Source organism: Triticum aestivum, chromosome 5B (assembly GCF_018294505.1).
Source record: "Triticum aestivum cultivar Chinese Spring chromosome 5B, IWGSC CS RefSeq v2.1, whole genome shotgun sequence".
Lineage (NCBI taxonomy): Eukaryota > Viridiplantae > Streptophyta > Magnoliopsida > Poales > Poaceae > Triticum > Triticum aestivum.
In genome coordinates this window covers 510,924,672-510,940,661 of record NC_057807.1, presented here as the reverse complement: position 1 = coordinate 510,940,661, position 15,990 = coordinate 510,924,672, and the positions used below count along the sequence as shown (strand labels likewise).

The following is a 15,990-nucleotide window of genomic DNA, read 5'->3' as shown; positions in this document are numbered from 1 at the left end:
CTTTGTTGTGTGCTGACATATGTGCCGGCCGCTGGCAAGTGCGCCAACCGAACTGTGTGGTATTTTTCTGAAGCAGACATTGTATGCCGGCTGGACTTTCGGGCGACGACATGTCCGCTTGCATGAACTATGGCTGCGGGCTTTTTTTTCAAAATTTACGTGCGGACATGAGCGCGTTGGACGCACCGTCGATTCAAATCTCAAACGGACATGACGCCGAGCGGTCGGCCGACCCAAACCGACGGTGGACGCGCGTTGGAGTTGCTCTAATGCGCACTTTCGTTTTCCCATTTCTTAGCGTGTCATGTACTGTGCTGGGCTGGTGTACAGACACGCCACACGCCGGACTCGTCACCAGTCGTTACCGGACGAGTGAGGTCCCCTGTCGGTGCTCGACCCCTCACCACCACCCGACGCGTCCCCCGTGCCGTCCATCACCACCCTCCGGCGCCCCCACTGCCAGCAGCGGCCCACACACCCAACCAAACCCTCCCGGCCCCGCCGCCAGCGACCGGGCGCCCCACCCCCCACCTCCCGGTCCCTGCCACCCCACCCCACCTCACCTCACCCCACCAACCCGCCCCGCCCCCATCCGCCGCGCGGCGAGCGAGCCTAGTTAACCGCAGCTCCAGCACCGGCAAACGGGCTAGCTCCCTCCCCTCTCCTCCCGCGCGGACGTACGCCACGCCGAGAGCAGCGGCCCTTTCTCTCGACGCGCGCGAGCAGCCGGAGGAGGTTTGAGCGGGCGGCGAATGCGATAGGAGGAAGGGAGGGAGGGCGAGATGGGGTCGAGGACCAAGGGGTGCTGCGGCTGGCTGATCGTGGCGCTGGTGCTGGCGCTCGTCGCCACGGCGGCCGTGGTGGCCATCATGAAGCGCAAGCCCGGGGGAGGCGGAGGGGGCCGGAGCCGCCCGCCCAAGCCGCTCCCCGTCCCGGGCCCGCCCGGGGACATCGACTCCAAGTACGGCGACGCGCTCGGGGTCGCGCTCCAGTTCTTCCAGGTCCAGAAGGGTGAGTTCCGCTGCGCCGTCCCTGCATTGCCGCCGCCGTGATCCCGTGCCGAGGCATTGCTCCAGGCATCCATGTTTTTGGTCGGTGCGTCGGGCTCCGCTTGCCTCTGGTGTGCTTTGGTGGACTATAAGCTGAGGAATTGCGTGCTGGCTGTTGCCTCCGAAATTGGTGCCGGTCTAGATTTTCTTTGCTAATTTGGGTGGCCTCTCCACTTACTGTGAAAAGCTGTATGCTTTTCTTATCAGTTGATGTTGCTGGTAATGCGGGCTGCCTCGCAGATTCCACTCAAATTTTCTCATCCAGCTGTGAAATCAGTTGCTTCTGATATCAGTGCTGCTCCTTTAGCTGCTGGAAATTGCTACTCTGGCAATCCCATGCTCTGATGCTATGCCGGAGATGTCGGCTGAGCAAAATCACCAATCGTTGCTGCTTCAGTACCTCTGATCCATCCCAGAAAATCTTGTTAATCCCTGTTCTGTTCTGCAGCGGGGAAGTTGGTTGACAACCAGATCCCGTGGCGGGGGGACTCTGCGCTCAACGATGGGAAAGAAGCCAAGCTGGATCTCTCCAAGGGGCTGTACGACGCCGGGGATCATATGAAGTTCACCTTCCCCATGGCGTTCACGGCGACCGTGCTCGCGTGGTCCGTGCTCGAGTACGGGGATCAGATGACCGCCGCTAAGCAGCTAGACCCCGCGCTTGACGCGCTCCGGTGGGTCACCGATTTCCTCATCGCGGCACATCCTACCGACAACGTGTTCTACATTCAGGTTAGAAATGTTCTGTACTTGTTTGCCTGTAGGTAAATGGTTTGAGGCAAAATTTTGGGAATTAGGACGACTGTTTGGTTAATGGGATTTAATTGTGGGGATATTTTCATTGGATCTATCTGATGGCAGTTCAGTAGAGGTGAGAGTTCGGTAGGTAGGAAAACAAGAGTCCAGGTGAGATGTCATGTTCAGGACACCTAATGTTTAGGAGCCACTTTAGTTGTCTGCTTCATACGTTCAAAATGACACATTTGTTGTGATCCTTGGCAAACCAAATGTTCCTTTCCTTCCCGTCCTTGCGTTTTTCTTTTTGTCTTTATAGCTGCATTCCTTCATTATGTGGTAGACATATGTTTTTAAAGCTAAATTTGAGTTGTACTTTATCCAGTTAACCTTAAAACCATATAAAGTTAAGAGGCCCTTGATTAGGGGATCTCAAGTGTTTCAGTCAACTGAGTTTAGTCAGAAATACTGGACAGGGTGTAAACTGCATGTCATACTGAAGCATAGAATACAATATCAAACAATCTCTTCCGTGAAGTATAATGCTTTGTATACTACAGGCTGTAGGCTAAGGTAAATCATTCAGCTTAAGCGACAATTCAGTGAAATCAGATCTCATTAATAAATTAGGCAACTGAATCACTTCATTCCTGTTTGTCCATCTAACAAGGAACCATCATTTGGGTAGCCAGTTTCAGCTTCAGGCATTGATAAATTCGTGTAACTTTAGAACAGCAATGGATGCACGACTGTCTTTTCGTTTAACCACTGGAACCAGCATTTGAAAAGTTGTTGCCTTGTAGGTTGGTGATCCTGATCTAGATCACGACTGCTGGCAAAGGCCAGAAACGATGACTGAGAAAAGGCCGCTCACACAGATTAACCCAAAGAACCCTGGGTCAGATATCGCCGCTGAGGCAGCTGCAGCCATGGCCGCAGCATCAATGGTTTTCAAATCCAGTGACACTACATATTCTGATTCACTTCTTCAACATGCCCAGAAGTTATTTACTTTTGCTGATACTTATAAAGGCATCGCCAGCGACACCTATCCAAAGCTTCAGAAGTACTATAATTCTACTGGCTATGTTGATGAGCTCCTCTGGGCAGCGAGTTGGCTCTATCATGCTACAGGAGATCAGACATATCTCAGTTATGTGACTGTGCAGAACGGGAAAGATTATGCTGATTGGGGAAGGCCAACATGGTTCAGCTGGGATGACAAGCTCCCAGGGACACAGGTTTGCATGAACTAAACCATGTGAATTATTACCTCAGCATGGTTTCTTTAGAATTCGCTCTTTCTTACAAGGATAAGTAAGTACCTTAAGTGCTCTTGTCTATTCTGTGCAGATCCTTTTGTCAAGAGTAAATTTCTTTGGATCCAAAGAGATATCTAATGCTGAAAACAGTGGACTCAAAATGTACAGAGACACTGCTGAGGCTGTCATTTGCGGGCTTCTACCAGATTCTCCGTCAGCCACTGGTAGTAGGACTAGCGGTATGTTGAAATTTCTGTTGGTTTGATTTGGTTTTATGAGTCCATGTAGGGATGTTTTATGCATTATGCACTATGAGTGCACTTCATGTTCGCTATCGGCATAGAGAATGTCATAATATGTTTATTGTAATATGTGTTACACTTGTGCTGTTGTGCATAGTTTCACTGTATCATCATATTCTCAATGCAGGAGGGCTGGTGTGGATAAGTGGGTGGAATTCTCTGCAGCATGGCATAAATGCAGCATTCCTTGCTGTTGTTTACAGCGACTACATGTTGACATCACAAACAGCTGCAGTGGAGTGCAGTGGAAAATATTTTAGTCCGACAGATATTCGCAATTTCGCTATATCACAGGTGAGCTAAGTAAAAACTTGCAAACTACCATTCCGGGCAAGCCATATCTTTATCTCTAGTTTTCAGTAAACCATCTTGCTGTTGACGTTAATTGCGCGTTTCATCATGGCCCATGGCCCATGGGCACATTAGGGACGCGACGTCTTTCTTTCTTTCATCATGTGTGCTGAAGGGTGTATGTATCTGATTTATTATGCCATGTCGTTTTGTCAGGCAAATTACGTGCTGGGTGACAACCCAATGAAGCTTAGCTACCTGGTGGGATATGGGAGCAGCTATCCGCAGCAGGTGCACCACAGGGGGGCATCCATCCCCGCGGATGCGAAAACAGGCTGCAAGGGATTCGAGTACCTCCATTCGTCCAGTCCGAACCCGAATGTTGCCACGGGAGCCGTTGTGGGCGGGCCATTCCAGAATGACTCTTTCGTGGACTTGCGCGACAATGCGGTGCAGACAGAGTCCAGCACTTACAACAGCGGCACCTTCGTCGGTCTGCTCGCGGGCCTGGTCACCACCTCGTCCATCGCAAAGACATTCACCTAGAGCTCTTTCTCAAGCAACAACAATGGTGGCTTTCATCAACCCGGGAAGCATATACAACTAGAGGAATTTTATTTTTTTGCTCGAGTGACGGTAATGCGCAACCCAGTGAGACCTGTTGCAGATTTGTTCATTGGCCGTCTCTTATTAGGTGGGTGATTAGCAGTAGTCGTTAGTGTCATACTACTCTTGCTTGTACCATAGTATATGCTATTTTTCACCGTGTGGTCAACTCCTATCTGGTTTGCTGGTGTACCTGTTGTAGCTATGGGTATTGTATTTGTAGGGCAGATTTCATTTGTTCATTCTCAGGTGGTTTTTGGTAGCTGCGATGATTGGTCTGTGTAATGGCTTTGGCTTGCCAATGGAAAATGCATACATTCACTTGTATGCGCAATTCTTTTACAGTACAGTACGTTCCATGCACACAGGGAACACCTGTCGAGTGTGCAGGAAAAAAAAAGGCATAGTTCATCGTGATCTATAGTGTACAGCGTGATGACCAGCATGTGATTAGTGTTGGAAATTCCACATGGTCCACATGGAAGCACGGTGGGAAGATAAAGAAATGCATCCCTGGGCTTCTCCGTGACTCTGTGATTGCCACGAAAAGTGAGTTGTGACCCTTGCTAATCATCATCTCACTGCTTTTAAGCCAGGGAAGCTCCCTCGTTTTCAAAAATTCGTGCCTTATATGGAATTAAAGAGTGAATCCTAGACCCACAACAAAAGAAAACTAAAACTTTTTTTTTTACTAGACTTAAGCTCCATTGAACTACCTTTCTTTCCAACCATGCAGAAGAACTGTTCCCTCCGTTCCTAAATATAAGTATTTTTAGAGGTTTCACTACAAACTACATATGGATGTATATAGGCGTATTTTAGAGTGTAGATTCACTCATTTTGCTCCGCATGTACTCCATAGTGAAATCTCTAAAAAGACTTATATTTAGAAACGGAGGGAGTACATGTGGTCAATATAGAAGGAAGAAAAAAAACATTAGATAGTACGTGAAAACTTGCAGTTGCGGCTCCATTTATTAAAAACCTATAGTTGTGATTCAAATTGAAAACTTTTGCCACATGAAAAATTGGCTAAAACAAACTCTTAGAAACAACATTTCTGCCGAAGGAGAGACTTGGCTTTTGATGTCATAAACCAGAAACAAAAAAAAGTAAGCATAATAAAAGAGTGAGAAATAAAGCAATAACTATTACAATTTATAGGTTGCCAATTGCTCACAAAAAGTAAGAAACAGGGTAATTTTTGACTGGATGAAAGAAGAGAGGTGCTCATAGGGATAGAGCATGCGGGCGTATGTTCATATGAGTGAGTGTATATACCGAGCTTTACAACGCGGGTGGATCAATCAAAGAAAATCAGCTTCACTTCATCTCGTCGGAAGATATTTGTCATTGTCGACCGGGCTAACAAACACAGAGTGCTATGAGTTCGATAACCCCATTGGTGATGAGCAACAATGTCGGGGGTAACAAAACAAGACTATTTTCTTCGATCTAAGTCAATAAAAAAAAGTTCTTCAATGATTCTTCCTATACTACCGAGGGGAGGCGGTGCCCCCCCCCCCCCCCCCCCCCCCCCCGAAGACCCACCACTGGTATCATCGAAGCCATAACTTGTGGTGGTGGGCATATTGTTCCTTTTATAAGTTTTATTATTAAATAATACTCCAACTGTCATTAAGTGCGGTGATCGGTTCATGATTAATTAGAATCCAACAAATTTATGCACTTGGTCTGTCAGGCTGACGTCAAGGTCAGCTTTGAGTTTGAGGCACCGAGCGGAGTGGAGACACTGACCACAACACTGACCAATGATGCCCAGAAGCTGTGCGGTGCCACCCCAATCCGTGTGGACATATTTTTCCCGTATTGGATCGACCCATCAATGTAAATACTTTTGTAACCAACTAACATGTGCACGTCGAAGTGAGCATTGAGTTTGAGGTACTGAGCCTAGAGGGAGCAAAGACACTGACCAAGCGCTAGCCAAGAGGTTCCAACTGTACTCATGTGATTAGATTGCCTAACCAAATACATTTGACCAACATATTGTTGCCTTCTAGAAACTAACTTGTGCATGCACTTGGTCTGTCAGGCTGACGTCGAGGTGAGCTTTGAGGTACCGAGCTCGGAGGGAGCAGAGGCACTGGGCTCAGCGTTGGCCAACGATGCCCAGAAGCTGTGCAGCGTGAGGGCCGCGGACTTGCAAGGTGGCGTGGGCCTCTTCAGCCTGTGGGTGCTCGCCTCGTCTAAGCTGGAGGAGAGAACATCGATCTTCTTCCGGGTGTTCAAGTCCACGCACAACACCAACAACACTAAGCCGGTGGTCCTTATGTGTTTCGACCCCATCAGGTAATGGCATCTTCCAATTCTCATTTGTCCTTAAATTCATCATCTCACACATTTAACATACACAAATTAGCTATCATTCATTTTATGTTGGGTTTGTTCGTTAGGTGCAGGTCATCTATGAACCAGAACCTGTACAAGCTGACCTTTGCAGCTTTTGTTGATACTGACATCGCAAAGGGCAAGATATCCGCGAGAAGCCTGGTATGCTACCATTCAACATGTCCTCGTACTATACAAGTTCAGAAAGTGTTGCTTCTTGCTTTCTTCTCTCCATTTTCCTTCGTAGATTGATGGGTCGCTCGTTCGAGAGCTTTGGGGAAGGAGGGAGGACCTACAGCCTCTCTTTTGGTCTCTCTGATGCTTTCCCACGGCGATGAGGCATGTATTCACATCTTCAACAATGGAAATGCGGACATCAAGGTGTCACAACTCGAAGGGAACACTATTTTTCTAGTCCAAGCTTGCTAACCATAACAAATTCTTCGCAAATGTGCTAAACCCGGGGGGGGGGGGGGGGGGCGGTGCCCCCTCCTATTTCTATTATTGCAAGTAGTAACTCACGGTATGAGAAATGAAGAAACTGTCACTTAGTTTCTAAAATATAAATCCTCTCTTTGTTTTGTGGTAGTAAAGAGTGAATTTTAGGCCATGTAAAAATAAATTATTCCTGAATTAAAGCGTGGCATTCCTCGTTGAGGTACCGAGCTTGGAGATAGCAGCGGCACCGGACTCAACGCCGGCTAACGATGCCCAGAAGCTGTGCAGTGTGAGGGGCGCGGACTTGCAAGGTGGCATTGACCCCTTGGGCCTATGGGTGCTCGCCTCGTCCAAGCTGGAGGAGAGAACGCTGATCTTCTTCCGGGCGTTCAAGGCCACCCGCAACATCAACAACACCAAGCCAGTGGTCCTTATGTGTTTCGACCCCACCAGGTAATGGCATCGCAAAGGGTAAGATATCCCAGAGAAGCCTGATATGCTACCATTCAACATGTCCTCATGCTATACAAGTTCAGAAAGTGTTGTTTCTTGCCTTCTTCTCTCCATTTTCCTTCGTAGATTGACGCGTCGGTCGTTGCGAGCTTTGGGGAAGGAGGGAGGACCTGCAGCCTCTCTTGGGTCTCTCTTGGGTCCCTCCGACGCTTGCCCGCGGCGATAAGGCGCACATTCACATCTTCAACAACGGAAAGGCGAACATCAAGGTGTCGCAACTCGAAGGGAACACTACTTTCCTAGTCCAAGCCCGCTCACCAAAACAAATTATTCGCAAATGTGCTAAACCCGGGGGCGGTGCCCCCCTCCTATTTCTATTCTATTTCTATTGTTGCAAGTAGCAACTCACGATGCAGGAAATGAAGAAACCATCACTTATTTTCTGAAATAAAATGCTCTCTTTGTTTTATGGAACTAAAGAGCGAATATTGCTTAGGCCATGTAAAAATAAATTATTCTCGAATTTAAGATTGGCATTCCTTGTTGAACTATAGTTTGTCATTTCTACCCGGGAAAAAAAGAGCTATTTCTGTCCTAATCTTACAGGTTGGCGATTCTGTCATGGCGCACCTGGGAACTCATATGCCACCTCAACTAGAAACACGTATGAGTTCAAACCTGAATTTGCTCCAAATTCTTCACAAAAAAAGAAAGAATTTGCAAATTATTGAAACTTGCATTTTGTCATCTCTGTATGCTCAACAACCATAGCAACACCATGATTCTGCGTAGTACCTTTTTTCTCATAATATTTGAAGACACCTGATCCATGTAGCTTCACACTAACATGCATGTATGCACTGCTGCCATGTTTTTGAACTGTGTATATCGTTGTCGTTTATATATATGTTGTTATAGTTTAGTCAAACCAAAAGATTTTCATTTGTACCGTGATCACCAAAGTATTTGGGTGATATTTTTAGGCCATCCCGAGGAAGGTTTCACTCAACCGAAGCGGGAGGCAGCTGAGATAGTGGTCAATCGAGGAGGTCGAGACGCTCAGGGGGGACATTCGGACATGTTGGTCAAGCGGCAAGAACATGTAAAGATCGGGTTACAAACGTCACATGTATCTCTTTTTTGAGTCCATCTGTTTCTACTCCGTGAATTTCGCTACCTTTGTCATGTGCTCTAATCTCAACTCATCGTCATACATTCTGCTCCGTTAACTAAAAAGAATACGATCCATTAACTAAAAAGGATAAGATTCATCGTCATGTGCATATTGGCCATGCATGTAGGCCTCGAATGTTCCAACTGAACTGATGTGATTGGATTGATAAAAGAACTTCAAAGGATTCTGCCCAGGCTAGGGGGGGGGTGACCCCCCTATATGCGTGCAGCCCCGCAGCTGGTACCGGAGCCATGACTCCAAGCGGTGTGGACATTTTGCCTCTTCCAAGCTGGAGGAAAGAATGACGGTCTTCTTCCGGGTGTTCAAGGCCACGCGCAACATCAATAACACCAACCTAGTCAGTCGTCCTTGTGTGTTCCGGCCCTACCAGGGAATGTCATCTTCTGATTCTCATTTGTCCTTAAATTCATAATCCCACGCATGTAACATACACAAATTAGCTAGTGTTGATTTGACATTGGGCTTCTTTGTTCGGTGTAGGTCGTCTCTGAACCAGAACATATACAAGCCGACCTTTGCAGGTTTTGTTGATGCTAACATCGCAAACGGCAAGATATCCCAGAGAAGCTTTGTATGCTACCATTCAACATGTCCTCGTGCTATACAAGTTCAGAAAGTGTTGTTTCTTACTTTCTACTCTCCATTTTCCTTCGTAGATTGACAGGTCGGTCGTCCAGAGCTTTGGGGAAGGAGGGAGGACCTGCATCTTCTCTTGGGTCTCTCCGGCGCTTGCCCGCAGTGATGAGGCGCGCATTCACATCTTCAACAACGGAAAAACATACATCAAGGTGTCACAACTTGGAGGGAACACTATTTTCCTAGTCCAAGCCCGCTCACCAAAACAAATTATTTGCAAATGTGCTCAACTCAGGGGGCGGTGCCCCCTCCTATTTCTATTGTTGCAAGTAGCAACTCACGTTGCAGGAAATGAAGAAACCATAACTTATTTTCTAAAATATAAATTCTCTCATTTTTTATGGAACTAAAGACCGAATCTTACTTAGGCCGTGTAAAAGTAAATCATTCCTGAATTTAAGCTTGGCATTCCTCGTTGAACTATAGTTGGTCATTTCTACCCGGGAAAAAAGAGCTATTTCTGTCCTAATCTTACAGGTTGGCCATTCTATCATGGCGCACCTGGGAACTCATATGCCACCTCAACTGCAAACACGTGGAAGGTGGTGTGGGCCCCTTCGGCCTGTGGGTGCTCGCCTCGTCCAAGTTGGAGCCTGGAGGAGAGAACGTTGGTATTGTTCCGGGTGTTCAAGGTCACGCACAACATTAACTACACCAAGCTGGTGGTGCTTATGTGTTCCGACCCCACCAGGTAATGACATCTTTTGATTCTCATTTGTCCCTAAATTCATCATCTCATGCATTTAGCATACACAAATTAGCTAGCGTTGATTTGACTTTGGCCTTCTTTGCGTACAGTGCATCTCAACCATAACCTGTACAAGCCGACCTATGCAGGTTTTGTTGATACTGACATCACAAAGGACGAGATATCCCTGTGAAGCCTGGTATGCTACCGACACTCGCCTGCAGCGATGAGACGTGTATCACGTCTTCAACAATGGAAATGCAGACATGAAGGTGTTGCAACTCAATGGGAACACTATTTTCCTAATCTAGGCTCACTCTCCAAAACAAATTCTTCGCAAATGTGCCAAACCCTTGGGTGGAGGGGCGGGGGGCACCACCTCCCTCCTATTTTGTACTGTTGCAAATAGCAACTCACGGCGCGGGAAATGAAGAAACCGCCACTTGGTTTCTGAAATATATATTCTATATTTAAGCTTTCGCGTTCCTCGCTGAAGTATAGTTATTCATTTCTACCCGCAAAAAATAAGCCAGTCATTTCTATCCTAATCCTACAGCTTGGCCCTTCTGTCATGGCGCACCTGGGCACTCATATGCCACCTCAACTGCAAACCCGTATGAGTTGAAACCTGAATTTGCTCCAAATTCTTCACAAGAAAAGAAGTAGAATTTGCTCCAAATTCAAGCTACACGAATGGAGGGGGCTCTGTTTTTGGTGTGAAAATTAGGATTCACGCGCCCGTGGCCGTGCTCGTTTTAGCCCATCTATCTATCTGCCGCTTCGGTTGCAACCGCCTCCCCGGAGCCCAATGGCGCGAAACGACGGGGCGGTTGGACGCACGCGCATCCATCTCCACCTCCACCTCCAGCGCAACCGCTTCCCCCACCCCGCACATATTCAAACCACGCCCCCTTCGCCATTGCCCCCTCCCTTCCAGTTCGTCCACGATTCCAATCCTCCCCGACCTCGAACGAGGCCCGCCACTAATCCTCAAGGTAATCGCCACTCCTCGTTTGTTTCGCTGCACATTCGTCGATCGATAGATGTTCCAACGTCTGCTTGCCTCCTCCGATCAAGCTTGACGAATTGCATCCAGATTCCATCGCCTTCTCTCCCATTGAGCTCACTGCACATCAGATTCATTTCGGTCCAATGACATGAATGGACGATCATTCTCTGTCTCTGCATTATCTTTCCCTCAAGAACGGTAAATCTCTGAACATTGTGATTTTTCGGCTTTGCAGTTAGAGACGATGGCGTTGTCACTCATCACCAGATTGCTAACGTGAGTAGCAGCACCCACGTTGCCTTCAAGCCCTTCAATTAATTCGCAAATTTGATGACAAAAGTCCATTATATATAATTCGCTTTGCTCTTCCATCAAAATAATACTAATTCTCTTTGCTCCTGCGCGCAGCCTGGCTCTAGGTTATGCGTACCCGGCGTACTCTTGCTACAAGATGCTGGAAGTGCACCCGCCGCAGATCGAGCAATTGCTTTTCTGGTGCCAGTACTGGTATACAAGCGCATTGGCATCGACATGTACCACATTGTTTTTCCGTGCCATTCTTTTGAAGTTTCTGAACCTCCGTTGCTGTTGCTGCAGGATTCTCGTGGCGACGCTGACGGTCTTTGAGAGGTTCGCGGACTGGATTGTGTCGTGGCTGCCGATGTACGGCGAGGCAAAGCTGCTGCTCGTCCTCTACCTCTGGCACCCCGGCACGCGGGTAAGCAGTCGACCAGACACCCCGAGCCCGAGAGATGATCAACATTCAGATGCACTTGATTCAGTATGTGGCCAATTCTGAATCTGAAGCTTAATGGTGTTCGGGTTTCAGGGTGCGGGGCATGTGTATGATGGCCTCCTCCGTCCGCTGGTGGCGAGGCATGAGCACGACATCGACCGGGGCCTGCTGGAGTTGAGGGCCAGGGCGAGGGACGTGACGGCGTCGCAACTCAAGGCGGCGGCTGCCGTCGGGCAGGAGTGGCTCGTTGAGGCTGCCCGTTGTGTTTCGTCGCAGCTGCAGGCCGCGAGATCAGACCGGCCAGGCGCTGCTCATTGACGAGTAGGTAGCTGCATGGCAGCCACAACACTGTTGTCGCAGTCGATGTTTATACTCGAAAAAGATGCTGTATTTAAGAATACTTGTCATGGTTTTATTTCAAAATTAAACTAAAACCATGATAAATATATTGAAACGGAGGGAGTAAAAATTATACATGAGTTGCCACTACAATGCAAGAAACAGTTGATGTTGATAGGCTTTCTCATCCCATGGTGATCTGGCCCCGTCAATCTTCTCCAAGCCTCTTGCCACCGCCGGAGGGCGTTGCCGGGCAAGGCCCCCTCGGCACTGGTGGGGGTCAAGAGGATCTGTCCACGTGGGAGTTCAATCAATGGCGAAGCCAGCCTAGAAGGTGATGGCATTGCCACGTTGTAGGAATAATATTCTCTTCAACCTATCTCCGTTACGTCGGTGTGCCTTTGCGGCAGTGGAGAGTGTGTGGAGGTGTGTTGTCGACGAATCTTCCTGATTCTGGTCGGTTTTGATCTGCAGTGGGTCTGTCAGCATTAGCGTTCAGGGCCTTTGGAGTATCTACCGGAATCCCGTGCATGGCTAAATCGTCCATCTTGTTAGAGATGCACCCATGCCATGTATTAATTCTCATATCTAAATCTACAACTTTATGGAGCAAGGCTGTACCTACTAGTTCTTTCTCATAGTACGTGAATTTTATTTTGAACCTCAAACTTCAAACAACCATATATTTTAAAATAAATACAGGGTAAATAATCTCTATGAACGTGTGTCTTTCTTTTGATGATATCTTCGAAACAAGTTCAATACGTAATATGTTTTGAAAACTTTGAATTTTGAGTTTACGAAACACTGAAACATGTACGGAATACTACATGATGGTTTTCATGTGGATATATAACTACGTTATGTTCTTGCACAAATTAGTAAGTTTATTAATAACAATGGAAAATAACTTCTGCACATTGACAAAAAACAAGTGTAAAATCGTAATTTTTGTAGTTCAATCAAGTTTTAAAATTCATGTTTCAAACATGATCAAATAATATTGATGGTTAGTCTTGTTAAAAAAATCTCGTTGCAAGGAACATAAATATGTAAGAAAAACATCACTAGTAGAAAAGGGGGCAATGGTCCAGGCCGGATCAGCCCATTAGTCCCGGTTCAATCCAGAACCGGGACCAATGGGGGCATTGGACCCGGTTCGTGAGCCCCGGGGGCCGGCCGGGCCACGTGGGCCATTGGTCCCGGTTCGGTTGGACCTATTGGTTCCGGTTGGTGGGACGAACCGGGACCAATGCGCCTCGCTCCTGGCCCACCACCATTGGTCCCGGTTGGTGGCGTGAATCGGGACCAAAGGCTGCCCTTTAGTCCCGGTTCGTGGCACGAACCGGGATCAATTAGTTGCCTATATCTACCCCTCAACCGCGAGCAGAGCACTCCTAGTGCTCTATTTTTCGTGGCCGGCGAGGGGAGAGCTTTGTGGTGCTCTAACTCACCTCCTATGCACACGAGGTGTTTGATGGAATGCCCGAGCCACACTACTTAAGCTTTCTCCTCTCCAAGCTCGACCTCCAAGCTCCATTTTCCTCAATATTTGTTTAGGTTTAGCGGTCCGTCATGTCCCGTCCCCGTCTTCACCGCCGTCGATTGCCCGCGCCGATCTCGTCGCCGGCACCACCGTGGTGAGCCTCTTGTTCTTATCTTCTTTCTGAAAGGAAAAAAATATATTACTTGTATATTTATATAGATACTTGTATAATTTTCTTACTTTTATTATTGCATCTTATATAGTGCGATGGTTTTGGTATCCGCCCCCGTCGGCCCTCGTCCTGTCTATGATTCGGATGTGGTATATATTATCTTTTCATAACTATTGGTTCATTTATTGCTTATGACAATTATGCCGACCAACGTGACATAGATTTTATTTATTTAGGAGGTTGTTGAATCGGAAATTCCAACCGACCCTATTGTCGAGAGGTTAAATTTAGTTGAAGAAGAAAACAATTTGTTGAAGGAAAAAATTAGAAAAATTGAGGAGGAGAAGATGATATTGGAGTTGCATGTTGCGGATGTCGTCGATGATCACAAGATCAAGATGGATGCAATGCGCTTGAAGATTAGAAAGATTAGAAAATATGCCATTCATACCGAGGCTTGGTATCATTATGCCGTTGGATCAGTTGTTACATTGGTTGCGATTATGATCGCATTTGTTTTCGCATTGAAATGTTTTACATAGTTTCAGTGTATAGTTTAATTAATTTAGATGCTCTGCAGAGCTTTATGTTGTTAGATGAGAACTATGTATGTACTTTGGTTTTAATGTGATGATAAACTTCTATTAATTTGGTCACTTAATTATCTATTCATGATGTTCTGTAATGATTTTTGACACACTTAATTATATATAATGCACGCAGATGAACCGGCAATGGATGTACGGTTCAAGACACACCTCCGAGTACATTAAGGGCGTGCATGATTTTCTCGAAGTGGCTGAGTCAAACAAGCAGAATGGTTTTATGCGTTGTCCATGCCCTATATGTGGGAATACGAAGTCTTATTCTGACCAGAAAATCCTCCACACCCACCTGCTTTATAAGGGTTTCATACCACACTATAATGTTTGGACGAGGCACGGAGAAATAGGGGTTATGATGGAAGACGGCGAAGAAGAAGAGTACGATGACAACTATGTGCCCCCTGAATACGGTGATGCTACTGAACATCAAGAGGAACCACACGATGTGCACGATGATGCTGCAACGGGCGAAGCTGCTGAAGATCAAGAGGAACCAGACGATGTGCCCGATGATGATGATCTCCGCCGGGTCATTGTCGATGCAAGGATGCAATGCGAAAGTCAAAAGGAGAAGCTGAAGTTCGATCGCATGTTAGAGGACCACAAAAAAGGGTTGTACCCCAATTACGAAGATGGCAACACAAAGCTCGGTACCGTACTGGAATTGCTGCAGTGGAAGGCAGAGAATGCTGTGCCTGACAAAGGATTTGAGAAGCTACTGAAAATATTGAAGAAGAAGCTTCCAAAGGATAACGAATTGCCCGACAGTACATACGCAACAAAGAAGGTCGTATGCCCTCTAGGATTGGAGGTGCAGAAGATACATGCATGCCCTAATGACTGCATCCTCTTCCGCGGTGCATAGAAGGATCTGGACGCATGCTCGGTATGCGGTGCATTACGGTATAAGATCAGACGAGATGACCCTGGTGATGTTGACGGCGAGCCCCCCAGGAAGAGGGTTCCTGTGAAGGTGATGTGGTATGCTCCTATAATACCACAGTTGAAACGTCTGTTCAGAAACAGAGAGCATGCCAAGTTGATGCGATGGCACAATGAGGACCGTAAGAAAGACGGGAAGTTGAGAGCACCCGCTGACGGGTCGCAGTGGAGAAAAATCGAGAGAAAGTACTGGGATGAGTTTGCAAGTGAGCCAAGGAACGTATGGTTTGCTTTAAGCGCGGATGGCATTAATCCTTTCGGGGAGCAGAGCAGCAATCACAGCACCTGGCCCGTGACTCTATGTATGTATAACCTTCCTCCTTGGATGTGCATGAAGCGGAAGTTCATTATGATGCCAGCTCTCATCCAAGGCCCTAAGCAACCCGGCAACGACATTGATGTGCTAAGGCCATTAGTTGAAGAACTTTTATAGCTGTGGAATGGAAACGGTGTACGTACGTGGGATGATCACAAACAGGAGGAATTTAACATAAAGGCGTTGCTGTTTGTGACCATCAACGATTGGCCCGCTCTCAGTAACCTTTCAGGACAGACAAACAAGGGATACCACGCATGCACGCACTATTTACTTGACACCGATAGTATATACCTGGCAAGCTGCAGGAAGAATGTGTACCTGGGCCATCGTCGATTTCTTCCGACCAACCATCAATGTCGAAAGAAAGGCAAGCAT

General features: G+C 47.1%; 2 protein-coding genes across 2 annotated transcripts; both read left to right on the top strand.

The window, feature by feature from the left end:
* Window positions 1–707: 707 nt before the first annotated feature.
* LOC123112837 (endoglucanase 24) lies at window positions 708–4,572 on the top strand. Its single transcript, XM_044533940.1, has 6 exons — window positions 708–1,011; window positions 1,498–1,781; window positions 2,588–3,025; window positions 3,138–3,285; window positions 3,476–3,642; window positions 3,856–4,572. Exons 1-6 carry the CDS (start codon window positions 783–785, stop codon window positions 4,183–4,185), a joined length of 1,596 nt encoding a protein of 531 aa, XP_044389875.1. The 5' UTR covers window positions 708–782; the 3' UTR covers window positions 4,186–4,572.
* Window positions 4,573–10,887: 6,315 nt separating this feature from the next.
* On the top strand, window positions 10,888–12,142 carry LOC123116656 (putative HVA22-like protein g). Its single transcript, XM_044537593.1, has 5 exons — window positions 10,888–11,002; window positions 11,252–11,292; window positions 11,425–11,523; window positions 11,614–11,734; window positions 11,846–12,142. Exons 2-5 carry the CDS (start codon window positions 11,261–11,263, stop codon window positions 12,068–12,070), a joined length of 477 nt encoding a protein of 158 aa, XP_044393528.1. The 5' UTR covers window positions 10,888–11,002; window positions 11,252–11,260; the 3' UTR covers window positions 12,071–12,142.
* Window positions 12,143–15,990: the final 3,848 nt, after the last annotated feature.

What these genes read in the sequence shown, in the direction of transcription:
- LOC123116656 (XM_044537593.1), top strand. Translation starts at nt 11,261, where the DNA reads ATGGCGTTGTCACTCATCACCAGATTGCTAAC. An exon ending in CTTTTCTGGTGCCAGTACTG is followed by an intron (nt 11,524 to 11,613) that starts GTATACAAGCGC and finishes CTGTTGCTGCAG; the next exon opens with GATTCTCGTGGCGACGCTGA. An exon ending in TCTGGCACCCCGGCACGCGG is followed by an intron (nt 11,735 to 11,845) that starts GTAAGCAGTCGA and finishes TTCGGGTTTCAG; the next exon opens with GGTGCGGGGCATGTGTATGA.
- LOC123112837 (XM_044533940.1), top strand. Translation starts at nt 783, where the DNA reads ATGGGGTCGAGGACCAAGGGGTGCTGCGGCTGGCTGATCGTGGCGCTG. An exon ending in ACAACGTGTTCTACATTCAG is followed by an intron (nt 1,782 to 2,587) that starts GTTAGAAATGTT and finishes GTTGCCTTGTAG; the next exon opens with GTTGGTGATCCTGATCTAGA. An exon ending in CACTGGTAGTAGGACTAGCG is followed by an intron (nt 3,286 to 3,475) that starts GTATGTTGAAAT and finishes TTCTCAATGCAG; the next exon opens with GAGGGCTGGTGTGGATAAGT.